At 45.5% G+C, this 25608-nt stretch overlaps 5 protein-coding genes across 5 annotated transcripts; 2 read left to right on the top strand and 3 right to left on the bottom strand.

Annotated features, from left to right (window-relative positions):
* Positions 1 to 56: 56 nt before the first annotated feature.
* Positions 57 to 10204, top strand: SERLADRAFT_447196 (uncharacterized protein; the record flags this gene model as incomplete). Its single annotated transcript, XM_007316000.1, has 34 exons — positions 57 to 251; positions 312 to 458; positions 530 to 1627; positions 1756 to 1923; positions 1977 to 2186; positions 2238 to 2315; positions 2370 to 2719; positions 2774 to 2894; positions 2949 to 3201; positions 3252 to 3451; positions 3505 to 3794; positions 3845 to 3914; positions 3966 to 4232; positions 4319 to 4504; positions 4555 to 4593; positions 4647 to 4886; positions 4944 to 4961; positions 5011 to 5155; positions 5206 to 5467; positions 5524 to 5562; positions 5616 to 5672; positions 5725 to 5944; positions 5997 to 6359; positions 6415 to 6501; positions 6553 to 6766; positions 6817 to 6912; positions 6965 to 7080; positions 7135 to 7317; positions 7372 to 7585; positions 7642 to 7922; positions 7973 to 8173; positions 8224 to 8680; positions 8732 to 9668; positions 9727 to 10204. 34 exons carry the CDS (start codon positions 57 to 59, stop codon positions 10049 to 10051), a joined length of 8127 nt encoding a protein of 2708 aa, XP_007316062.1.
* A 243-nt stretch (positions 10205 to 10447) lies between these two features.
* On the top strand, positions 10448 to 13733 carry SERLADRAFT_435744 (uncharacterized protein; the record flags this gene model as incomplete). Its single annotated transcript, XM_007315999.1, has 9 exons — positions 10448 to 10691; positions 10742 to 10779; positions 10845 to 10961; positions 11015 to 11261; positions 11320 to 11448; positions 11506 to 11691; positions 11745 to 11803; positions 11885 to 11941; positions 11991 to 13733. 9 exons carry the CDS (start codon positions 10448 to 10450, stop codon positions 13731 to 13733), a joined length of 2820 nt encoding a protein of 939 aa, XP_007316061.1.
* Positions 13734 to 13938: 205 nt separating this feature from the next.
* Positions 13939 to 15316, bottom strand: SERLADRAFT_383815 (uncharacterized protein; the record flags this gene model as incomplete). Its single annotated transcript, XM_007315998.1, has 4 exons — positions 13939 to 14198; positions 14249 to 14400; positions 14458 to 14714; positions 14771 to 15316. The coding sequence occupies 4 exons, from the start codon at positions 15217 to 15219 to the stop codon at positions 14157 to 14159; spliced, it is 900 nt and encodes a 299-aa protein (XP_007316060.1).
* Positions 15317 to 15638: 322 nt separating this feature from the next.
* Positions 15639 to 17307, bottom strand: SERLADRAFT_462294 (uncharacterized protein; the record flags this gene model as incomplete). Its single annotated transcript, XM_007315997.1, has 5 exons — positions 15639 to 15981; positions 16047 to 16365; positions 16417 to 16454; positions 16504 to 17160; positions 17284 to 17307. The coding sequence occupies 4 exons, from the start codon at positions 17137 to 17139 to the stop codon at positions 15727 to 15729; spliced, it is 1248 nt and encodes a 415-aa protein (XP_007316059.1).
* A 5419-nt stretch (positions 17308 to 22726) lies between these two features.
* Positions 22727 to 23788, bottom strand: SERLADRAFT_435739 (uncharacterized protein; the record flags this gene model as incomplete). The annotated part of the gene is made up of 1 exon (XM_007315996.1): positions 22727 to 23788. The coding sequence occupies one exon, from the start codon at positions 23786 to 23788 to the stop codon at positions 22727 to 22729; it is 1062 nt and encodes a 353-aa protein (XP_007316058.1).
* Positions 23789 to 25608: the final 1820 nt, after the last annotated feature.

Genomic DNA, 25608 nt, shown 5'->3' with positions numbered 1-25608 from the left:
CGTATTTCCTAGTATCTCTCTTTAAAAACTTAGTTGGCTAGCTGGCTTTTCAAGCCATGCCTATCCGTCGTCCTTCTGCTTCAGCAGGACACGCAAATCCACCAACAAACTTGCCAAAGTCGCACAGGAGCAACGATTCCCATCATGCTTTCGTGGGTCCATCACAACCACCTTCAATAGCGTATTCAGCCGCGTCTGCAACACCGCAACAGAAAATCGTACAGGCCTTGATAAACAGAATAAAGAACAAGGTAAAATCTCATCTCATAGCGCATATACGTTGCTCTGATATCCCAGCGTGCATTCATCAGCTCCCATGCAACTCCGGGCTTGCCTTAGACATTGTAGAGTCAGACGGCGCGACACAAAGAGCAGTTGAGGCTTTGGTAGAACTTGCGCATGATTCTTTGGATATCATATCATGGTCGCTGAGCGAGTTACTCGAAAGACTGGCAAAGGTGGGCGATGCAGATATTTATATCTACATATGGACACTGACGCTGGCGTAAATGTCTGGATGCTGTAATAGCAAACTGATGCAGATGGACACTTGACCGTAGAAGTGCTGCAATCTCAACTGTTCATATTAAAAATATTGTCGGTATCCATGGCGTCGCGGTGGAATTTACGTCAAGACGACAACCCTCGATCGAGTTCTCGTGCAAGTAAAGGAGGATCAAGTCACACAGCAATTGAAGCTCCTGTGCCTCTCATGTATGCGAATAATAACCAAAGTAAAAGGAGTAGGCAGGCTCCATCAGAATACTCGTGCTCTACGCCGCCGCCATGGGCTGAACCATTCCCTTTGGACGACAATTGTGCACGATATATACTTAGTGTTATGGTCTTGTACCTCCGCCAGACAGCGCCGCCTGAAAGCAGGCTCATGTCTTCTTCAAATCTGGCTCCTGATGCATCTTTACACGACTTCGAGTCAGTGGACTTGCCAACCACATCTAGGGCATTTGACGAGTATACTGGCATGAGGGGGCCACCACTACCAGCTCATATCTCCGAGGCACCAAAACCAGTGCTCAGACTAAAGAGTTCCACCTCGTCTTTCCAGTCCGCATCTGCGAGCATGAATCCGGGATTCCCAGGGTTGGGTCGCACGTTCCAATTTGAGAAAACTCACATGACGTTGGTCAAGTCGACGCTCTCGTTAAATGTTCTTATTGGTAAGTTCGCAGGACGAATTGTATATCATCTATCTGCGTCCAATTGGATGGTGGTCTTCTATCGCATACGGACGAAGATACATTTTCTGGCGAACACGGCGGAAGATAATCCGGATACAATCGATCTCTTACTCATGACGCATAGTGCCTTGGATAGGACAAGGCTAGTACAAGTTTTACACGAACTATCGTCCTTGCTCGTGAATATGAAGAGAGAAGCTCAGGCGGCAGTAGCAATGCCCCTGCGAGTGGGAATGTGGAACTGGGTCGATTTGTTTCCCCAGGAGTTCAATGACGCCATGCGGTCCAGAGGAAGGCTTGAAGGTGCCCCAGAACGCGTTTTCGACTTGTTGTATGCGGCAAACGTGCCTGGCATGGAACGAGCGATATGGCCAACTCTGACAATTTTGAATTGTCTGTCCTCTGAGCGTATGACCGCAGATCTTCAAGTCGATTTGCACACGCGTTCTACCACTTCAGGTGTCCAGAAACTCACGCACTCTCAGAAGCTTACTCACAGAAAGGTTTGTGGGAAATCTGTAGACTGATTTTGGCTTTTTGTTAATATATCTTGTAGGACGCTCGATTTGTGGAAGACCTTGTTAAACATGCAAATAACGGCTCCAAATTAACAGATGTGTCATTTGTCTGTGCAATCGATATATGCAGGGCAGGGTACCGCCTTTCTCCTGAAGGGGATCTGCCGCTCAGAGCTCTTGCTGCGGATATCGCCCATGAAGTCAAGGTACGTCGAATTCGCCTGATGTGTGGGAAATTACACTTAAACAATGCATATAGGTCTCATTGTTGAAGAGTGCAAAGCAGAGGCCTTTTTGGGATTCTTATGAAGAAATTGATGTAGCGACATACGCTGAGGCCTTGGCAGCGACCTTTAGGTTTTTATCGGAAGAAGAGTCCATCCCCATCTTTCTCGCGAGCCTCGAGCCCGAACGTTCAGATGCTGTAAAGATTTGCGCCGTTAAGGCTGCAACCACTTTGACAACAGAGGTTTGTCCCCCCTTGCGCCTTTGGATGGTTCGTCAACTGATGCATGTGCAGGCTTCTCGTTTACCTTGGCAGCCATCTTTGGAGCGTCTCCAGGCGTCCATCGCCAACCGACTGCGTGCCATATACAAGGTAATATTTAACCTTGAGTGTGGTCGGCCTCTCAATACTCAATTTGTATATTAGACATCTTCTTTGCGGCGTAGTGAAATTGATCAGTACGGCAACGTCAAGCGGGCAGCCGCTCGACCAAAGGCCAAGCGTTTCACATCAGAGACACTGGTGGAAAAAGACCTCCTGTTGCTGGCCATTTTGACTTTATGGCGCGCCGATCCCAACTATTATATAACGCATATAGGACAAGCAGAGATTGACGACTTGATGCCGGCTGCTGCGAAAATATGGGAGTCGCCAGTGGATACGGCTGTAAAAATATCGGCAGCGACCTCTTTCCAGCATATGACAGACATTTTCTTCAAAATGCATCCCACAGACGCTTTTTACGACACGATCCAGGCTTGGTTGAAGAGTTCTATGTTTGTTTATTTATCATGTTACGCTCCTTCTTGCCTCACTAATATGTTTTGTAGCGCGTCTACTCTTACCAGCACTGTGAAGAAATTGTTACTGAGTAGGATAGAGCCAGAGGCTCAACGGTTGTGGATCAGTATTGCCCACGAAATTATTGAGACTTATCATCGAAAGAGCGAGGTATGTCATGTCACTTCGTAGATATGGGGTGCCCATTCAAATTGAGCGGTGAAGGGAGACCATGCTCGAGGTCTACAGCTTAGTGAGGATCGAGTTTCGGCATTTGCCATGGCGGAAATTGCTTTCCTCGTGTCATTGACGTCCACAAGCAACGATGTATCGCAACTAGCAGCTCAGAGTCTACGCCTTATTGCTCAAGCTGAACGCCAACCTGGCGCCCCTGTGAATCGCGGTTTAACGGAAGAAGATCGATCTAAGCGTAACCCCATATATGAACAATTAGGCGACCCAAGTGTTGTCGTTGTTGGTATGTTAATGTTTCTCCCTCAGAAGTATGGCACTGACTTAGAATCACAGGACGCGTTGGACAGCAGAGGCGCGTGAGAAAGCTGCTTCGTCTAGTGTCGTATCCTTCTCCAATCAACGTTGCTGTGTGGCAAGAATGCTACTTCAGATGGAGTGCCCTCTCAGAATTTGTGGTTCAATCTCCCATAGCCGCTATCGCAGCTTCAAATGATGCTCACCTTAGCCCAGACGAGAAAAACATTTCGCAAGAGGTATTGTCAATCTCACTTCTAATGCTGACATTGCATATTAAATTCTCTACCAGGAAAAATTCTATCAGTGGCGAAATTTAACACTCTTCTTGGCTGCTTTCGGTGGTGCATGCGTGCAAGAGGAGCACGACGTATCTTCTTTGACATCTGTCATACCTCCCGAGTTCCTTCCAGATGAGATGCGTGCACTGCCAGATCCCAGTTATCTGGTCACCTCTTTCATAGAGTTCCTCACGAATGAGCTTATTGACGATGACCTCCGCATTCGTGAAGTGGCTAGAGAGGCCCTTGGATCCGAGCTGAGTCCACGTCTCTTCGCCAAATTATTCAAGCACCTGGACGAGTGAGTAGTATTCTGTGGATGTATTTTACATGCTGCTTACAGAGATCTAGAATCACTCGCAATATTACTGAAGGAGCCGGCTTAGAGTTCAAGGAAGAGTACAGCTTGTTTTTGGACCAGGTACATCTTTTGACATTATATCCATCTTGACATAAATAAACCTTTTTCTAGTTGATCTCTGTTCTGAAATCGCTAGTGGATAACGCTCAAATGCCCCCTGATGAAGCGCTTAGCATCGATCTCGGTTCTATTCTGCATGTACTTGTCGGATTCATCTCCCGATTCCATGACCCGGCATCTTATCGCATACGGATTAAATTTTGCGCCCTGTGCGATAGCATATGTGACCGAACTGATACTTTGACTTTGCGTAAAGATGATCTTGCAAGAAATCGTATTCTGGACATAGTCATGGAGTGGCTCCAGGATCCAGCAACCGTACGAGTTTCACTACTTATCCTACTTATCATATAGTTCCACTCCTCATTACATATTTGCAGAGTTTTGATCCCCCTACGGTCCAGATACAATTCGATCTAAACCTGGCGTCTCTGCGAACTGCTGTTAAACTTCTTGATCACTTGAAGTTGCAACCTATAGACAGCAGCGCAAATGAATCCGACGATACAGGACATGCAGTCTCGCGCCTATTCATACGTTATTCACACATATTGATGAAAGCGTTAGATATCTGTCAGGCTGATGTTACCGTGAGTCTAATTCCTGTCTTTTTTCGCATTCGTTGACAGTTCGCATTTAGGTTTCCGACAGCGTTTCAGATGTCCCTTCATTACAGAAGGTAGGTAATCCTATTACCAGTCAACGAAGCTCACGTCTAGAACTATTTAACAGAAAATCATGGCTTCTCAAAGAGAGGCTGATGTCCGTGATTTGGTTATAGCGGGTCTATCCAACCTTGTATCAGCAAATTCGGAAAATGGTTTCAAGCATTGCATCGCTCTGGCTTACGAATCTGACATGAGAAAAAGAACAATGTTTGTTCACGTTTTTGCGCGAGTTTTAGGCCAAGGTGCGAAGTTCGAACCTCAGGGTAATGCAGAGCTACAAGCTCGCAGAAACCATCTTTGCGAGGTGAGCACATTCATTTACAACCAGTAATCCATTGTCTCAGTGTTTGCTGTCCATAAGCTGGTGAAAGGTTCTGATGTAAGTTATTCGTACTCCAATTATGAGAATGTTCCTGAATTCGGTATAGATGATTCTTGCCCTGGTGATTTGTGAATGTTGTCCCGCATCTGAGGTTGATATTATGATATCTGTTCTCATGAATTTGTTCGACACTCGTACATCCTTGATGGCCCTACTAAAGACCATGATAGACCGAGAGATTGCTCATACTGGTAAGGTTAACGAAGATTTTATATATTTTATTCTGATCTTTCTTACTTAGATAATGAAACCGCATTATTCCGCAGCAATTCGACTTGCACGCGGTTCCTGTCAGCATTTGCCAAGATTCATGGTTACAGCTATCTCCGGAGTCTGATTATCCCCCTCATCAAGACTATGACATCCATGCCTCCAGGTCATGGATATGAGCTTGACCCTGCTAAAGCTGGCGAACAAGATGTTAAACAGAATCAGCATAATGTTGAGATAGTAGCCTCCTCTTTCTTGGAGATTATCACTTCCTCGGTCCCTGCTTTGCCTCCGTGAGCTTAAGCGAATAACTTTGTTTATAGATTCACGCTAATGATTGTCTTTTTAGTATGTTCCGCGAAGTTTGCGCACATCTGGCAAAATCTGTGTAAGTGCATCATATTTTGTTGAATACTACCATCTAAGATATGCCTTGGATAGCAATCAAGTATGGCCTGACGCCAAGTTTGCGGCGCTCGGCGCTTTCATCTTTTTACGGTAGGCTCATGTCACAATTTGATATATTTTGAGACTCATTTGTTATCTCCAGTTTCATTTCGCCTGCAATCGTTGCTCCAGAGATTGTGGATGTAGAAGTACCCAAAGGAGACGCTGGTATGGTCATTCGACGTGGACTCATGGTTATTGCAAAAGTGATGCAGAACCTCGCCAACAATATCTTCTTCGGAAAAGAAGCACATATGATGGGACTCAACGATTTCCTGAAAGCAAATATTGTTAACGTCACCCGATACTTGAGCGAAGTTAATGTAAGATATTCGGGTTTCTGGTTGAGATGATGATACTAAATATATTCTTTAGAAATATTCGGCAGCCACCGCTGATGAAGAATCTGACGAGTGGCTTGGTACAACCACTGACGATTCAGACACCATCGTACTTCACCGCTTCTTAGACAAGCATGCAGATAAAATAGGGAAGGAGCTCCTCAGTTGGATTAAACCCAGCGCAGAAGACGATACTGCCTCGATTAGCGCTAAACGTGCGTGGGAGAACCTTTGCGCGACGCTCGTGGAACTACAGAATGCTCCAGAGGTGCCGAAGCTTTCTCCCTATGCAAGTTATGAGCATAGGGACTATCTGGACCTGATGAATCGTTGTGCACATCGCAACATTGACGCAGTTCGTGATATATTTGTGGAAGCCTTCATGGATCCTTCTTCTGTGAGTATATTATATTTAAGTATTGTTCATCGAACTGGCTGACCTGTAAACTGAGAATGCGCCTGTCATCTTCGTACTGCGCGTATGCAAGATCGACGTGGAGGCTCTGGATATAGAATTGTTGATGTATCACGCCCTTAAAGTGTGTCGTTTATTATCCAAGCCAACAATCATACTCACTCATAAGTTCTAGACTTTGAATTCGCCGCAGTACGAAAATCGCCATTACGAGATAATCCTCGACTGTACATCATTTACGTCGACTTCGGAAATACCTGTGCAGTGGCTCAAGATTTGCACTGAGTTAATTCCGTCGGACATTCGAAATAGGTTCACATATGCTTACATTCTGAACCCAAATCAATTGACACAGAGATATCTTCGTCGCATGTATAACGTGTCTGCTGGTACATACCATTCATCTATCCTGTCGTCTATACTTATTCTCTATGTTCAGGCACAACACTTTCCAGTGGGATCAAAGCGTGTTCATCCGTCGCAGAGCTTTTGGAACATGTACCGGATTCCTGCATGAGTGCACTTGAGTACCCGAGTAAGCTGCTGTAGACTTTTCGGTCTTTTAATTTGCTAACCACCACTTCTAGCGAACCTCGAAGATGAGGTCAGGTCACCATTTGCGGATGTAAACTTGAGACAAACACCTCAATTACGTATGCCCGTTGTAATGGAGGTTGGACTGACACATATTCGGATCACCTCTGTAAGTATCAGATGCCTAGCTTCATTCTGCTTGAGGTTGAGTATATGTATATAGGTCAGGGCCCAAGTTATATCTCATTCATTGTCATGCCGATCTACTGAGATCATTTCTCTCGCTGACGTGAGCGATGCATACAACGTATCCACAGGGCGTGATCCACACGAGTTCATCATCCGTAGAAGTAGGCAAGGAGTGACTTCGTATTTCTCATCGCCTGCTCGTGATGTCATTGTCAAGGCAAGATACATCATTTCATTGCCCATATCTGAGATTCTAATTATTGACATGTAGACGATAAGAGCGGCAAAGAGCCAGTTGAGGGATATTCAGCACCCAGGGACCGAAAGGTTCCCCATGTTCACGAATATTTCTGCTACACTATTACATGTCGGCATGATTAACATTGGCTCTGAAGAAGAAGAGCTCCGTGGTGCAGCATACAATCTCCTCGGTGCTGTCTGCTCCTATCTGGATTACGAGAAAAATCCTATAATTGCGTCTAAAGGTATGCTCTTTTTTTCCACAGAGACCTGATGTGCTAATCTTATACTTGTTGTGCAGCTGGCATCATCCCAGGCGATATATCGACCTTCGTGATCAGCTTAAGCGATCGTCTAGCCAATTTTGCGCCCAAACTTACGTTAGACTTCATGTCAGTCATCTCTGCTGGTATGGATAAGGCGACTCCAGCACAGCGTATAAATTGTTTACAATATATGAGTCCATGGGTAAGGAACCTCGCTATGTTTTGCAATCCCTCGAATGCTCTATACGAGCATTCTGGAGCGAGATTACGCGACTGTATCCGTTCCCTGATTGATCTGACTATATCGGACCTCGAAGTGCGTTTCTTCCTTTGTGCTAATAATTCCTAGCATTCACGCCTGACTAGATATCGTCTATGATACACAAATATATATGGGTACAAATCGGCAATCTCGACACGACAGTGGTTAACATAGTCCTCGACGAACTTATCCGCGCAGCCACTGATGGAGGAATTGGTTCGCGACGATGTGAGACCATTGCACGCACAGCGGCCGCTTTGTCTTCTGTCAATGTGAGGGGACGAATATTTACCAAATTACGCAAGGTATGTTAAGCAGATTTAATGTCTCTGTAGTTTGCTGAGGCTGTGCAAAGGTCCTTGGGAAAACTTCACTGAAGCCTTCCAGAACTTTGGCTGAGAATCAGCATTGGAATGAGATCGCAACGTTAGCTCGTTTCGCACTTGTCGCAAGCAATCACTCCAAGCAGGCGCAGTACGATCAGCTCTACCTTCCCGATATCTGTCATGTCGTCACATTGGTCGCAGGCACGGGGCAAACACTTATCAGGAAATCTGTCTATGGCATTATCATGAATTTCCTCCAATCTCTATTTCTTGCTCGAGCTGACGATGCGACTGGCCCTGATCTCCGAGTCTTGATTGATGAATTAACGAGGCTCGAAAATCTCCAATTGTTTGGCCTTGGTCGCCAATCCACCACAAGCGAGTATACGAACTACGACCCACAAAATGATAAGGTTTGTATCGACAATCAAGAAGGCCTTACTCATCTTCTTCTACGTATAATGGAGGTCACGGCAGGTTCTAAAGGTGATCTTTACTTAAACTCACGTGCAGGACATCACTAATTCGCAAATAAAGAATTACTCAACGTTTGGCGCGCTAGGTGGATGAGTTTGGCGACTTCTACAGCTTTCCAGTTACCCGCTGCTATTCAGTCCCGTGCCTACATTGTCCTCGGAACTCTTGCCACTTCCGATGTCGATGATGACCTCGTCTACCAGATGCTTGTCGCCTTCAAATCTGCTTTGCTTCAACCCTCCGAGATGGACACAATGACGGTAGTCAGCATGCTCCGATGCATCTGCAAGGTTGTACCATCGTTAGCCGAAGGATCTAGGTACCTCCCTCAGCTTTTCTGGCTCGCTGTCGCCCTCCTGCAGTCTAGCTATACTGCGTTCTATGCAGAGGCAGCTGAACTATTGCGCGCCACTTTAGAAACTTTGGAGTCGCATGACGCATTCGAAGGAGGTTCGATATCAAGCGTACTTCTAGAAAGTCGTTCCCCGTTGGAGGAGACCATCAGCCAATTAGACCGAATTTTTTTCTTGTCATTCGACGTGAACTTTTCATTCTCGCTTTCCGCCACCATTTTCAAAGGTATCCGCCATTCTCACCTCAGATCGTCTGCGGAAACTGTTCTCAGAAGTTTGTTATCGGTTACCGTGCGGTCCTACGAGAACGCAGTCGACGGGCCTATAACGTCGCTTTGTCCTGATGCTTTGGGCTATTTCATTGCCTTGATTCCGTTTTCCACCACGCGAGCGTCGTACGTCCGCCTTCTGAAAGAGTCTCGCTTGGACGAATTCTTACCAACGTCGGGACCCATGGAGGACGACTTTGTCCCTCGTATTTCCATTGACCTTCTTCCAGTAAATGACGGCACTTTGGCGCTCTTCTTAGTTTCCTTTATTGGGGCCATGTTAACCACCGCTCAAGGAGATGACGCAGAGACGGAGATACTGTATCATCTTCTGTCAGACGTAGGATGTCTGTATCCTGACTTGCTTTCGATGTCGTACGTGATACTTTCGATTTTCCGACTAATTCACACCTAATATACTTTTTCTACACAGGTACGAGAATCTACAAGATAGGATCAAAGATACATTTGCACTATCGTCGAATCCAGCCATTATCCGGGCTGTTTCAAGCATATTCCGAGTAGCGCAGTCGGATCCTCTTCGCCTGGGTCCATTACGTTCCGGCTCCATGTCCACGCTTACCGCTGTTGATGAGAACAATCTGTCTCAAAGGTTAACCAAGCGTTTGGATGAGCTGGGCATGCAAGGATTGGCGACGAGTTTCCAGTTCTTGTCTCCTAATCATGGACAATGGCCTAACATTTCGGGATGGATATCAGAGCTTGTGATGAAAATTGTGGGCCTGGAAGTGACTTGAATATTTGGTCTTTTGCACGGGGGATAATCAACATCAATGTAAATTATCTAGCCATTTCTACACTGTATAATTTGCTCGCATACTATATTGTTTTTTGGCCATACCTAATTTTGCTAAAATAATAACTATCTTGTTTTTCCCTGGTGGATGATATAACTTGGCGTGTTGTTTAAGGCAGATAATTGAGATCGTCTCTGCTGGACTGATTTGGCAGGTTCTGTAAATGAAACCAAGGTAAAGACAGCGTGAGAAGACCGTCCAATCGCAGGACGCTTGTAGTAACTGGGCCGAACTACACACCTTTCTAATATCCTGCAGCAGCACCTAACGTTTATATATTCTGCACAGTCTTTCTCTCTTCTCTGGACCCCATTCTTTTCTACACCATCATTCACTATGCAAGACGAGGAAACCGCATATTCTCGCCCAGCCACCCCAGACTCGCCGCTGGCCAGCAGTCTTTACCACGCAACGAGCACAATTGACGAACTCACACTCGCACTCACAAACTTTTCCAGGGTACCTTCTCCGGAACCTCAAGCAATACTGTGTTGTTGCTGTGGCAAAGAGGATTGCGAGAACATAAAGAACTGGCACGCAATCAAGACAAAGCTAGAGAGCCGTCTCATTCTCAGTGCCGGTGCGTCGTCCAACCTGTTCTCAGCCTCGCATTCTGATCATCCCTTGCAGAGGTCGGTCAAGCCCTTCTACAAAGACACGAAGCATACGTCCGTCGCCATGAGGCATGTGAAATTGCTTTCATAAGTCACATTCTCTTACCGTGCGCATACAGTCAGGACACCATACACCGCGCAACAAATCGGAGGGTAGCGTGGATGGACGCGCTTATACTCCACCGATCGACTCTCGGGTGGCAGAGCTTAACAAAGAGAATGCACTGTTGGAGAAGGTCCGTCCGAAACTATTCGTCGCCCGGAATACATCTTCATGCAGTGTTCATAGCGGTTGACCCAAGCCCTGTTGAACAACGAGGTCTCCGAGGCTTCCAACAAGACTGTACTCCATGAACTCGAAGAAGCACGCTCCGCAGTTTCACGACTGACTGCTCACCATGCACGTGCAGTGGGTCTCGATTCGCGACTAACGTCCGTTCTTCAGGAGAAGGACGATATCCAACAGGAACGCGATAGTCAAACGCAAAGGGCTAAGATCGCGGAGTCGCGCTTAGTCGGGTTAAGGGATCGCGCATGTATGCTTCTCTTGATATCACTGCTAAGTACATTATTTTATTCGTCACATATTTACAGCCCAACTACAGGCTGAAGTGCGTCGACTGCAAGAGGAATTGGAGCAAAGGCGGTTCCAACGTATGGAATCATCAGAATCGTTGTTACAAGACGCTCGCTCTCGCCTTGAAGCACTTCAGCAATCGGTGGGTGTGTTGTCTATTCTCAATGAAGGGTATTTCCAGACCTTCTCTTTGCAGCATGTAGGGAAGACCGCTATTGCAGATGACTCTGAGGTTATGCAAGTTCTGGAGTCTCTTGTTTCTGACAATGAAATCTTGAAGCGTGACAACGAAGAATTACAACAACTTCTGACAGAGTCGAGAGAGGATGCTCACGTCTTGCAGACTGAAATAGAGGAACATCGTGTGACGCTTCCTCCTCCTATAAGAGGTGAGGTACAATTATTGTTTTATATTGAAACGCCTTAGTTACTTTTCACTCAGTCGAGACACCACATTCAAGGCAGTCACGCAGTGGCCCTTCATCTTTCATCAAAGATTCTGTATGTTCCCGTCCTTGGTCTTATAAACTTAGGCTTTGTTCTCTTTTTTCATTCATTCTCTGACATCGTGTACATTTTTAGATACTTAGTCCTAGCAGACGTCAAGGAAGCATGGAACCCAAATCACGACGTGCATTCGTATGTTTGTTTCTGCTGCTTGATGCTTTATATACTCAAAGTATCGTAGGAACCTCTGACTCCTGAGACCGATAGGCGGCCACTTTCACCAGCAGATTCGCTGATAGCATCTGAGACAAAGTATACTAGTTTTATCCACCCACAGCCTAGATACCCACCCTCTCATCTCAGCTTCGACTTAGAGAATGAACTTGACAACTCTTTCCCACCTACGCAATCTCGAGGGGTGCAGACAGACCGGTGGCTAGGTATCCTATCAAATCCTCAGCTAACCCCATCGTCCTTCGATCATATTTCCAGCTCCCCAAATGACGGGCGATCCGAATCATCATCTCTAACCGACGGCCATGGATCTCCTTTATCGAGTCTGTTGGAGCGTGTCGTTTCCTTACTTCACCGGTTGTCACAAGCAGACGCTCTTACTCTCACCAATAGACTTAAACGCCAGCATCTGAGAGGTGCTGATGTCAGACATCTTTCACGTTCCACTGTGGGCAACATTCTATCCGAAGTCAATCATTTAAGGACCCAATACCGCATGCTTCTCGAAGATGAAAAGACGATTGTGATGTGCACGCGTAAAGACTTGCGTGGGCTATTCAAATTCTTTAGAGACGTTTTCGAGGAGCTTGGACAAACAAGAGTGACACTCAACGACGTCATATTAGACCCTTCCATTGCGACGAAAGTCAGCGAAGCGGCATTGGATCCAGTCAAGGCAGAAGCGATGGAGAGAGAAAGACGGTCCAATAACCATACTCTCGCCTCAGCGTGGATGGCTCCACTCTCAAAGCTATTCGGCACTTCCTATGAAACGCCCCCTCCTAACCGTAATCCTTCCCCTAGACCTGTAAGCAGAGGTCGTGGTAGTGTTCGACCTCCGCGCCCCGTTCCCAAACTCGGTCCAGCCCTTTCTGCGTCTACAACTACGGTCAATGTCGAATTCTCGGGCACGGTAGTGGGCAGGTCGGTCACAAGCACATCTTCCGTATATCCTAACGCTGGTGAAGGTTCTGCCGGACGCCTCCCAGATTCACAACCTTCGTCTTCATCTATGGGCACGTCAAGGAGTGTCATGGGCATTTTTGCTGGAGCACCTCACGTGGAGCCCGACCCATGGGTTGTACTAGGAAGGAGTCCTCGTAGAGTTCAATCTAGCTTCTTAAAGGCTGGTTCTGGAACTGCCACCATCGGCAGATCAATGACGAGAAACCGCCACACGAATCAGCTATCGCGAGCTGTAGATGCAGTAGTTGACGCGAACTCACCCATCCTTCACGAGGAGGAAGATGACGTCCCCGGTCCTCTTCTCGAGCGTACTCTCAGACGGCGTGGACTGTCAGATTCGTCTATTCACTCAACTTTCATGAGTCATTCTGAAGATGCCCCGTCTACACCTTTGCATGATCGTTCTCCGTCCAATGAGCCGTGGCCTGAGCGAGGGTCGTCCGTCTTTCAAACGCTCAGTAGAACGATGAATAATTTTAGGATAGCTGCATCCCATACCATCTCGAATGCTGCAAGCCCTGCTGCGGCTTCATCGCCGTCTTCCACGTCACAGGTCTCAGGGCAGAAAGGCTCCAGCGAAGTTGTCAACATCCCACGTCCGCGCCCACCTCGCGCTTCATCACCGGCGTTCTCGTCGTTTATTCCTAACCTGACATCATGGGCAGCAGCTGGCGCAGCCCTAGAACCTCATGCACATGGGCAACCTGGGCATGTGGGGAGTCTTCATGATGACTCTATGATTCATCGTAACTGGACACGCGATGCAATGTCGAGAGAATGTTAGCAAGGGAATTTTCTTGGTTAATGTGTTCAAGTTTTGAACTGGGTTTTGAGTCTACTTTTTGTGAATGTAATATTTGTTATATATAGCCATGACACTTGTATCTATTGTTTCTGCAATATGAATTACCACCAGACATTTCAGAACTTATATCCATTCCTACAATGTTACGGATGTGCTTATGTATCAGACTCGCGATGACATATTAACGTTCAACACACTGTTCTCACATAATACCGATCTATACAACGCTGGTTGGAGTGTTGGCAAAAGAAATAGTGATACAAATGGCAAGGATGACGATGATTACAGTAACACTGAGAGCACACAATTAAGCTAGTTTTACTTATTACACCTTGTTACACCGGATAACAGAAATGACGCTCGCCCGGATTATGGTCATCGACCTACATTGGTCCAGGAACCTCAAGGGTGCTCCAAGAGGTAGCCACCGTCGATGGCAATGGTCTAAAACAGGTTTAGTTTTCTGCTGTGAGTGACGATGATAATCCGCTAACCTGTCCATAAGCATATTGGTTGCAAGCCAGGAGGAGGGCAGCTTGAGCAATATCCTCATCACGTCCTGGACGGCCAGCCGGAATACCTTTCTTCTGCCCATAATCCTCTCCGGTTGGAATTTGTGACTTGTTCACTTCATCGGATCCTCCAGCTAAAATGAGATAATCAGGGGATGAGAGGAGGAAACATCAGATGGGTATGGACCAACCTGTCATCTCCGACGGGAATATCCCAGGAGCGATACTGTTGACTCTGACTTGAACGGCTTTCTTCCTAAATTCCTGGGCGAGGAGTGTGTTTAGATGAATGGTAGCAGCCTTTGACACATTGTATTTAAAGTGATGCTGAGTCGTGCGAGTTATTCCAGATATGGAGGAAATATTGATAACAGAGCCTGTGTGCTGACTGTGACTTTTAGTTGCTGCGTTCAAAAGAGGAAGGAATGCGGCTGTCAAGAAATAATATCTGTCGAAATGAAATGTTAGTACCTCGAACATTATCAGGGATATGAATAATAGTACCCAATGACGTTGGTTCTATAAACATTCTCCCAGCTAGTAATATCTTCGCTAAATAGCTCTTGAGAGAGCTCCTTAGCACTTTCCTCTGCTTTGTCGGTATCACTACTACCCTGACTGATACCGGCATTGTTCACCAAGCAGTCGATATGGTTTTCCTTTTTCGAGATCTCTGAGACAAGGCTTTGAATGGACTGTTTGGAGGTAATGTCGCACTGAAGAGGGATAATCTCCCCTCGTTCATGAGCGAGTGATGAACCCCATTGTTTCGCAGTGTGTGACAGAACATCCTGACGACGACTAGTGATGTAAACTTTTGCGCCATTGTTTGCAAACGCCTGAGCGAGCATGAGGCCTATACCTGTGCCTCCGCCTGTGACGACACAGACCCAGCCTTCGACATTGAACAAATTTTGGACGGAGAATTTCGCGTTATGGGATGCTTCAGCCATGATTCGGGTGTAGTTTCTGGAAATAATGGTAAGAGGGAGGTAACGTCGGAAGATGGGGAACATGGACTATATGCACGACCAAGTGCCCTTTATATGAATTTCAGGCATTGTCGGCAGTGATCTCATCGACGGTCAACGATGACAATATGAGGTCAACAGGGATTAGGGGTAAAAAAGCTTCATAACTAATTCCCCAACCTGGCAATGATCGGTGCTGTCAGGTGCCGCGTTGTGGTGGCTGTGTATGAAGCTTTCCATCTTTCTGCTCTTGTCACCGACAGTGACGATGACGACGACCTTCACAGTGGCTTCAACGATGGTATTCCCTAACAAACCATCGCCCACCTTGTCCGTTTTGGACGTTGTCCTTTCCTGAACCCCAAGGCTTTCGGTCAAGATTGCTCGCAGCAATCGCGAAATACAGAATATAGGTTGTATAGAATCCAGTCCTAATACATACAATCCATGGGTACTTGATGTGTAAGAAGTGGCGCCGCCACATGCACACTACGAAGTAGGTACAGGAGGAATGCGTCTGATTATGAAAATGACACGACGCGTCCAGTGAGCAATGTTGCTGAAGAGACCACTGGTTTCATCATCTTCTCTGTCAATGACTCGGGAGCGTAATTTCCATGTACTGAGGTCCTTGCGAAGTATATTGAAGCGAGCTACCACTTCATCCATAGAAGGCCGTTTAACTGGGTCGTCCTGGACCATATCAGCTACTAGCGGTATCATGAATTCAAATCCAGATTTCCCCTGCAGTCACACACATACACCATCAGTCCTAATTTTAAAATGACTCAGCAGTTTGTGGAGCTCACCTGTATAAAATCTTCTCTGATGACATTACCAATGTAGTATATATCGGTATAGAAAGGATTTTGAGGTTCAATTGACCTTTGAAATTCTGGTACCGTCTTATCGCCACCCCATATAGGATCTTCGAGAGGTGCTTCATCGCCAGGATCATAACGACGAGATATACCAAAGTCGATGAAAAAATATTTAGGTGGGCACTGCGTGCGACTGCGATGTCTCGCTTCACCCTTAAAGTCGCGCCTCATATCAGGATCATAAGGATGAAAGGCATCAATGTAAAGTGAGGACGCGTCCATCATGATATTCAAGTTCATGCAGTCACTGTGTAAAACTCATGAAAAATACGATGATACTAGGAGCAAATTAACTTACCGATGGGCAACGCGGTGTTTATGCATAAATTGAAGGCCCTGGCCAAGGATAAGATAATATAATTGTTTGATCATAACGTACGGATACCTCGAATAGCTGCCGAAAGCATTCCACAGCTTCCCCAAATGTGTCGAAGTGTGGATCGTCGTACAGTCGCAATAAAGGCATGACCATTATTATTTTGTCCACTTCTCCTGGTACTTCGATAAATTCATATATGGGGACGCAGTGATTAGCAGGGTCGTCCGCTATGGGTCCAGACGAGAAATAACGTCCGATGTCGGCCTCGAAAGGGTGACGTGACTGTTTGATAACTTTCAGAGTCACGTATGAACCATCCGCTATCCGAGTTGCGTCCAATAAATGTGGGTACTGTACAAAATAGTTCCAGTCCCAATAAGTAGCAATAGTGACGAAGGCACTAAACTTACCCAAGGTATTTGTGCATCTTCGCAGTGATACCACCTTTTTTTTAGTATTCTGCCAAGACGGCACCCAGCCAGGAGCGTATCTTGGGCGAAGGAGATATCCAAGTTCCTTTAGCCACTGAAAATGATCACACCACCAGAGTTCATCTTTAGCGAGCGCTGCCACAGGATTAGCTTCAGTTGGTTTGTTGGAAGCCAAAACATCTTCCACCCTAGAACTAGCTTTACTGTCCTTTGCCTTGGTGTTGTTCAAATTGGGTACCCTAGCCTGGCGCTTTCCGAACGGCGATAACATGATGCAACGTCGAACGCCTTACTGAGACCAGTAAATAAGACAACGGTCAACGCACGAAGCAAACGCCAAAGTGCACGTTGACAGCCAACACATTGCAAACGCTGGTTAACAAATATACCCAAGCAAAATTAAATAAGGACCCACAAATGTTGTTTGGTTTTCCGTCATGATGGCACTGCCATATATGTCACGGCAACAAATCTGGGGCTTTTTGTTTCCCAGTCGCAACGCTCCTAGTCTCCTAGGCTCGTCCCCAACCTGCTCGGCTAGCTCGCGCTTATCATATTTGCCGATATGAATTTGCGAGCTTGCGAGCAGGCTGGGACCACTCGTCGCCATTTTGTGAGGAGGATGAATTCCTCACCAAAGATGAGGTGGGGACTTCGTCGTAGGGACTCAGAAGTCAGAAAAAAATGTCACAAACTTGGTATACAAAAAAGCATTTTTGTAACCAGTAGATCACTTTTTGTTATTAGATATTTTTTGGAAAAATTTGAGGTGAGGTTGTTGTTGCTGTCACTACCATTTTCTGGCAAAGTTCACTTGCAAAAAAAGTTGCAAAAATTTCCTATATTCAATGTGTTCTACGAGTTACAAAATCACTTTTTTGTATAGTAACTTGGGGGAAAATGTTTTATGGCTTTCAAGTCCCTACAATTAAGTCCCCACCTCATATTTGGTGAGGAACTCATCCTCCTCACAAAATGGCGACGAGCGGTCCCAGCCGTTCACTGGGTGTGCTCGAAGACAATTTCGGCTAGTAACTGAGATTAAACCCAGTGATCTGGCTGGTGTGAGGGATCAATTTTTCTTATCGCATTCCCGTCATGTCGTGGTTAGCAGACTCGATCCCTGTCACTCCTCTTGCCCTTGGACTAGAGATTACAGCAGGTGTCTTATTACTTTTATCCTTTTTCTTCTTATTCTCTATTCACACTCACGTCCTATCGTACCTACGACGAAGTAGACTTGTTGTCGACCCTCGAGAAGATATCCAGATGACATAGCCACAATCCAGTGCTATGTCTGGGAATACTTCGGAGGAATATTGATAAGCAAAGAAGGTTGTGAGTCAGCGCCTTCTCATGGGCTTACTGATACCAATACGTTTTCTCATACGATTAGTAAATACGATAGATCGGACCACTTTCTCCTTTTTTTCTTATTGGTTAGCTGACTGGTCAGACCACTTTCTCAGTTCTTCCCTTTCTCGGTCTGACCATCGCCGTTCACTATATAAAGAAGTACATACTCGATGTACTGTTCTCTAGTTCAATATTAGTTTGGATTTGCGCTTATACCGATACTCTTCATCCTCATACCCTGATTCACCACCTTCCAGCAAGGACTTGACCAGGCATTGAGCTTTGTTATATAGCTTCGTATTTGTTGCCTGACAGCTGGGTACGAGCCTACTAGTCTCCCATAGACAGACCTGATTGGAGAAAGAAAGTTGTTTCTTCCAAAGGAAGGTCTGCTGTTATTGGTGAGGCTATACCGTTGCTAAGGCATTCAGTGCCAACATTCAGTGATAAGAATTTACCACACCTCTTTTGTAATTAGTAAGCTGGCAACTGCAGTGCCAGAGCATCAATGTACCAATCCTAAGTGCCAGGATTGACTGCAAAAAAAACAACAATGAGTGAAGAAACCCATCCTAAGGCTCCAGTTCACAACAATGTATACAGAACACCTAGGGGAATGAACCAACATAAAGCCATCTCTATACAGCCCTCCAAAATATGTTCACTGGCCGCACAGTGGGGGATGGGGTAATAGTACTTGAATTTTCGGATATTGCAATTAGGATTAGCATGTACATATAAAAGTACGCTGTCTTTCCACCTCCTGTCGGAACTATAGCCAGGAGGTCCTTGCCATCTAGGCATTGACACACTCCTTCAATCTGGTAGTTGTGTGGTTCAAATGGCAATGTTTTCGCAAGTATTTGGCATGCAAGAGTATGATCGGTGGGTGTACTGAATTGGAATGGTTTGGATGTGCCGACTGGGGTCAGCATTGACAGAATCTAGCAACAAAATGCTGCTTGGACACCGTTCAGATGTGTTTTCTACCGACAGAATCCTTGTTTATTTCATATGTACGCTACTGGTTGACGGGCAACTCCGCCATTTGAAGGCAGGTTCAAAATCGGTCAATCAAAATTGATTGACTGTTTGATCAATTTTGACCATGTGACCTGATCATTTGGTTTTTACCCCAGGCTGCGAAAGTCGCAGCCTGGGGGACTTGGTCGCTTTTGCGGGATTCCTGGCATAGCTTGTAGGTTAGTATGTATCATGCTAGACAAGTATGTTTGTAATACCACTGCACATGTGTTTTCAGCTGCTACTTCAGTTCATGGTATTCCATCTTTGCTTCCTTTCCAGGGGGTGCTGTGTGCTGTAGTTGCAAAAGCACAACAAACAAAAAATTCAACAAAGACCTGAACGGCAGTGTAGCCCTTGGACTCCGGTAATGCGTCTATGAGATCGGTGGTGATAATCTGCCAAGGCCGATCTGGTATCGGGTTTGGGTGTAGAGGGGCGTTAGGCTTTGTCCGATGTGCCTTGGTGCGTTGACAATTCTCGCACCCTTGTACATATCGTCTGATATCTGTACGAAGACTCGGCCACCAGAGCTCTCAGTTTACTCGTTCAAACATTGTTCTTTCTCCTGGGTGTCCAGCCAGAACTTTGTCATGATAATCTTTCAATATTCGCGCCCGTAATTCGTGGTTTCGGGGAACGTATACACGGTCAGCTAATGGGATCGGGTAGGAACTCGTCGCGGATTCTCTTTTGATCCAGACGATCCTATCCTTCATCTTCCAGGTATCCGGCTTCTCTTTCAAGTTCTTCTTTACTACGTCGTCTTGTTTCTGGAAGCTTCGACGTATATCCGGTAGATATCCTTCGTTGGTGTCAAGTATTTCAAAATGTACATCTGGGAGAAGTGTCTGATTCTTGTTATCGTTTGTGCCTCTAGGATGATCGATTCGTCTGCTCAACAGGTCAGCCTTTGTATTTTGATTTCCTTTGACGTGTTCCATTTTGAAATTATAATCTGCAAGCTGAGACGACCATTGAGCTTGGCGTCGATTGTATTTCTGAGGTTGACGGAAGTAAAGGAGGTTTTGGTGATCTGTGAAGATAGTGAAGGGGTGTTTCGATCCTACAAGGTGATGTTGTCATTCATCTAGCGCCGTCATGACTGCGAGCATCTCTTTATCGTAAATTTCATAGTTTCGTTCTGCAGGGGTAAGAGCTTTCGAGAGGAATGCTATGGGTCTGAATTTATCATTTTGCTTCTGGGACAGGACGGCTCCTACAGCGAAGTCAGAGGCGTCGGTTTCTAGTTTGAACGGGTCGTCATCGTTTGGTATAGCGAGGGTGGGAGCAGTAGTAAGTGTTTTCTTCAATGTTTCGAAGGATGTCTCTTGTTCGTCTTTCCAGGTCCAGTCAACTTTTCCGGTGAGCACAGTGAGTGGTTTTGCAATTCGTCCGTAGTCTTTGACAAATCGTCGATAGAAGTTAGAGAACCCTAAGAATGATTGGAGTTCTCTTTTATTCTTTGGTGCAGGCCAGTCAGTGACCGCTGCAACTTTTAACGGATCCATACGGATAGTGTCTTTGGAGATGATCATGCCTAAGTACTCGACTTCCTGTTTCTCGAATTCGCATTTTTCCGGTTTAAGATACAACTGGTTTTGTTGCAGGATATGGGACTTTGGTGACTATTTGGCGATGTTCCTCAAGTGTTTCCGTGAAGATCATGATATCGTCTAAATATACAATAACTTTTCCTTCCGTGATTAGTTCTCTTAGGAGGTGATCCATCATGGTTTGGAAGGTCGCTGGCGAGTTGGTAAGTCCAAAAAACATAACAAGGGGTTCAAACAGGCCGTGATTGGTCCTGAAAGCGGCCTTGTGTTCGTCTCCTTCTTGGATTCGGACGTTGTTGTATCCCCATCGTACGTCTAGTTTCGTGAAGTAGTTGGCACCTTTGAGTTTATCGATGAGTTTGGATATGAGGGGGAGGGTGTAGCGATTCTTTATGGTAAGCTCATTCAGCTTGCAATAGTCTTGGACAGGGCGTAGTGAACCATCTTTCTTTTTGATAAAGAAGAATGGTGATGCGTAGGGTGATTTAGATACTCGAATCCGTCCACTTGTTAGGTTTTCGTTAAGGAATTTGTCTAGATGGTGTAACGACCAAGAGTTAGTTACTCTGGCGCACACAAGAACACACTATAAAGAAGATGTTGAGGGAGTGGTTACCCCTTAAGCTGCAGAGAGTTTGTTGGTATACAACAGGAGGACTCGCTGAGGAGTCTCCTGGATTTATTGGGGTATATATACTACTACAGGTTTGTTTGTACATGTGTACTATACAGCTGATGAAGGCAGTGGCTGATGATGTCATAGGGCCTAGCCCGTATGGCCAGCTCCACTGCGTGAGAGAGTTAAGTCTAAAAGTAAAAGAAAGGCAATGCAGCGCGAGAAAGGGAAATGCCGCGTGGCACTTAAAGTATATAAAGTTAAAGCGGAGAATAAAAGGAAAGGAGATGTCCGGAAATTGTGTTATCGTAACAGATGGTGTTGTTCGTCTCGGCTAAGAGGGTACATTTTGCAGTCAAGACCATTAGCCTTGGGTACTAACTCAATTGCATGGTCCCAAGGACGTTTGGGGGGAAGTTTGTCAAATGATTCTTTGGTGAAAACGGGTTCAAATTCATGGTAGATTGGGGGCACGACATCTCGGAAGGTGAGTTTTGACTTTGCCTTTTCGGAGGATTCAGCAATTTGTTGACTTTTAGTGGCAAAAGCATTCAATTCTAGCTGTGTTATCTCCATGATTTGTGTTTCAAGATCGATGGCTAGGATTTTATCCCCTTCTTTAGGATGATACTCTGGATCATTGGCAGGGAAGGTAATCTTGTTGGCCCGCCAATCAATTGTTGGATTAGTAAGTATTAACCAGTCGTATCCAAGCAGTATGCGCGGTGAAAGTAGGGATGCTACAATGACATCTATCAAATGTTCTTTCCCTTTCACATTGATGTGAAGAGTGACATAGTGCGTTACTTTCTGGGATCAACCATCGCCTCCTGCGGCGTCAAGAGGGATGGGCAGGGGCGTAGTATTGAGAGTGTACTTGTCAATCAGGCTTCAATCAATAACTGAGTTGGTGCAACCAGAGTCGATAAGGGTTGGTACGGTGAATGTCTGTCTGTCATCTGTGGTAGTGACTTGAGAAATGACATGGAGGCTTTGTTTTGGCATGGGGTTGTGCGGTGAGGTATAAGCATGGATGCGTTCTACAATATTCTCTTCGTCGTGGTTCTTGAGCTTCTGTATCGCTTGCAGGGTGATATGCTCGTAGTGATCTTTATGGGCCCAGTTTTGTAACAGAGCACTTGCTCTTTCTGGTTTCTGGTCTTTGATCCGTTTGGCCAACCATTCCGGTGAATGTGGCTTTGCGTAGGTTTCGGTTACAGCACGTAGATGTTGATCAACTCGTTTTATTGCAGTCGTTGGTATCATACGAGGGTTAAGTACAACATTACAGGTCAGAGAGTCTGTGCTTACTCCTGACCTTTCTGAAAATCCTTCGGAGGCGCTTCAATTTCTTTTAATGACAATGCAGTGGGAGTGTCTCTGGTTTCCTCCGTTTCCATATATCGTATTGCCATCTTTCCATGTGGGCAATTTCTAGCAATGTGGCCTTGTTCGCCACAATTGTAACAAGTAACATTCGGGTTGGGCCGACATTGTCTCTGCGTGTTGGAACTCCCAATCTCCATAGGTACACCTGATCCTCCAAATGTTCCTGCTGTGTTTGGGTGGATTGCATTCTGGGGCGGTGGTCTTTGTGATGGAGTATAATACGGTCGTTGTTGGATATACCGTGGTCTTCGCGTCTCTGTTCGCGGTACTGTTTGTCGATGCTGTGGTGGGGGGTAGTTTTGGTTCTGTTGATAATGCGGTTGATATCGTTGGTACTGAGATGGCAGCCTCTGTTGAGGGGGTTTATCTCTCCTCCTTTCCAGATTAAGTACTTCGTTTTGCTGTTCCCATTTCCTCACTGCTGCCTTCCATTCTAAGTACGTGGTGGGTAGGTTTTCCTGCTGCGAGATATGATCACGAAGGAATTGAGAGAGGTTGCGGCGAAGGATACTGTGAATGAACGGATAACTTTCATCTGCGTCTGGTGGTAATCCTGCTTCCATAAGTTTGGATTCGAGTCCTCCAAAATATGCGTCTACCGTCATTTCTCGTTGTTCGTAATTATGAAGGGCAATTTCTGCTTGTAACTTGAGATGGGGATCTAGGAATTTGTTATCTAATTCCTTGATGAATTCCGAGATAGTTCCCCAATTCCGTGGTGCAAATAGGTCTCCTAGCACTGCGGTTTTGTTGTTGAAATTTGCCTTCCATGTGTGACAGGCGTCATTGGCTTTATTGGACGGGATTCGGGATAATGCGAAGAGGATTTTGGAGGAGTTGGTTTGGAAACTTCTGGGATAGGCGAAAAAGTAGTTTGCTAAGGCGTTCTTCCAGTCCACGTACATTTCCTTTTTACCGATGAATTCGAACGGAGGAGTGGCAAGGACAGCCTTGCTACCTTGATTTGTTTCGTCGGTCATCGCTGTAAGGACCATTTCATTATTTTCTTATCTTCGCTATGTCTTGGTTCTCGAACGCTTTTCCCATTACACCTCTGGCTCTAGGGCTAGAGGTATCCTTTGCCGTTTTACTTCTCATAGCCCTCACAGGCTTTCTTAACCATCGCTACCATTTTATATCACAGATCAGAGACTGGGTATCGCTCCCAGCCAGCCAGCACACTGGGTAGGGACTGGTAGTAGGCATCTCGCCAACCAGCTCCAAGCCCCAGTAAAGCCTGGTTATACTAATAACGCCTTATTCAGGATCGTACCTCATTATGAGGATACGGTTCCTGAACACACGTGACAATCCTCTATTATTAGTACAAGTCTCTCACCTGCTGATTAATCAAGTCAAAAGTCGTACGATAGTTACTTCCCCTTTTTCTTATTGGTTGATTAATTCCTCAGACCACTTTTCGTATATTCTCCTTTCGGTCTGAGGAACGAACAGTTCACTATATAAAGCCTTACCTATTCATGTATGGCTCCTTAGTTTTCTATTACTGAATTTACCCGCTTTACTCCTCAACAAGAACCTTTGAAGCTTACCTCTCAAAGTCCTCTACTCGCTATATTTACTAGCGTCTGTCGACCTCAAGCTCATCGAACCCCTTACTCCCTGCAAGTGCAGAAGGAGACAGGTTTCGTTTTTGTTATAGTTTATCGTTGCCTCACAATCGCTGCTGCTGGATCAGGTTCAAGGTCTAAAGATTCCTGATCGAACCAATCGTCGGGTTGGTTTTCGGGTTCTGGAGTCAGAGGTGGGGGAGGAAGGTTTTCCAGTCCTGCTGATTGATACAGATCGTTGGTGTTGATGATGAGAACTGTTGTTAGAAAACCACACACAAAAACAAACTAACAAACAATCCTCCCAGATTCCACGGAACTTGTTTATGGGCTTTGCCTCCTAGAACAGTGGGTGCTCTGGTTGTTCGTGGGGTGGTATGTATGAAGATCCTTCAAAGTAATACCCAGAGATGTATGGGTGTGGGTTTTGAGGAGGAGGGATAGTTGAATTTATAGATGATAGGGGCTTAGTGACGAGTATAGATGAGCACTACCTTGCTAATTGTAGCACAAGGTAGGTTTGAGAACGACAAGGATGAAGAGGTGACGAGGTTCCCAGTGATAGCAGGCTCCTGACGCACAAACTGTAGTGCTCAGAAGGACTCTAATCGAAAGGGATAATAATGACTTCAAAAGTGGGACGATGACAGCAGTTAACAGTGTTAACAGTGGGAAGTGTTGTGACCACACTGGATCACAAGTAGCAGTAAGAAGTGGACTTAAGATTGGAGAAGAAGTCTGGAATCGAGTGCTTTTTTTTTCTACAAGGTAAAATACAGGGGTTTATATAGTAAAAGAAAAGTAGGCTATGCACAGTATAGCTGTGCAAAAAGAATGAGAAAGAATATGAAGGAAGGAATGTACGCTGACAAATCCTGCATAGGTAGTACAGGATAAGATTGTCAAAAAAAGGAAAAGAAAGGGATAGAACAATGAATGTTGTGAGTAATGTCACAGGTTTGTACAGCCATAATGTAAAGTCCAATAGCAAAAAGAGAGCAGGAAAATCATGATGTCATGGGAAGATGCAGTAAAAAAAGGGCAAGGCAAAAACTATCAGTATCAACACAGTTCCTTTATTGTCAGTCAGGCATTCTAAAAAAATATGTGTCCATAAAAATGATTCAAAAATCAAAAATAATCGCACTGTAAATGAATGTTCTGCTGAAGAAAAAGAAACTGGAGCCACCGGTCCACCACCTAGTCCAAATCCGACAGTTCCATGGCCT

The sequence above is a fragment of the Serpula lacrymans genome (genome assembly GCF_000218685.1).
Source record: "Serpula lacrymans var. lacrymans S7.9 unplaced genomic scaffold SERLAscaffold_4, whole genome shotgun sequence".
Classification (NCBI taxonomy): Eukaryota; Fungi; Basidiomycota; class Agaricomycetes; order Boletales; family Serpulaceae; genus Serpula; species Serpula lacrymans.
This window is presented reverse-complemented; position numbering and strand designations above follow the sequence as displayed.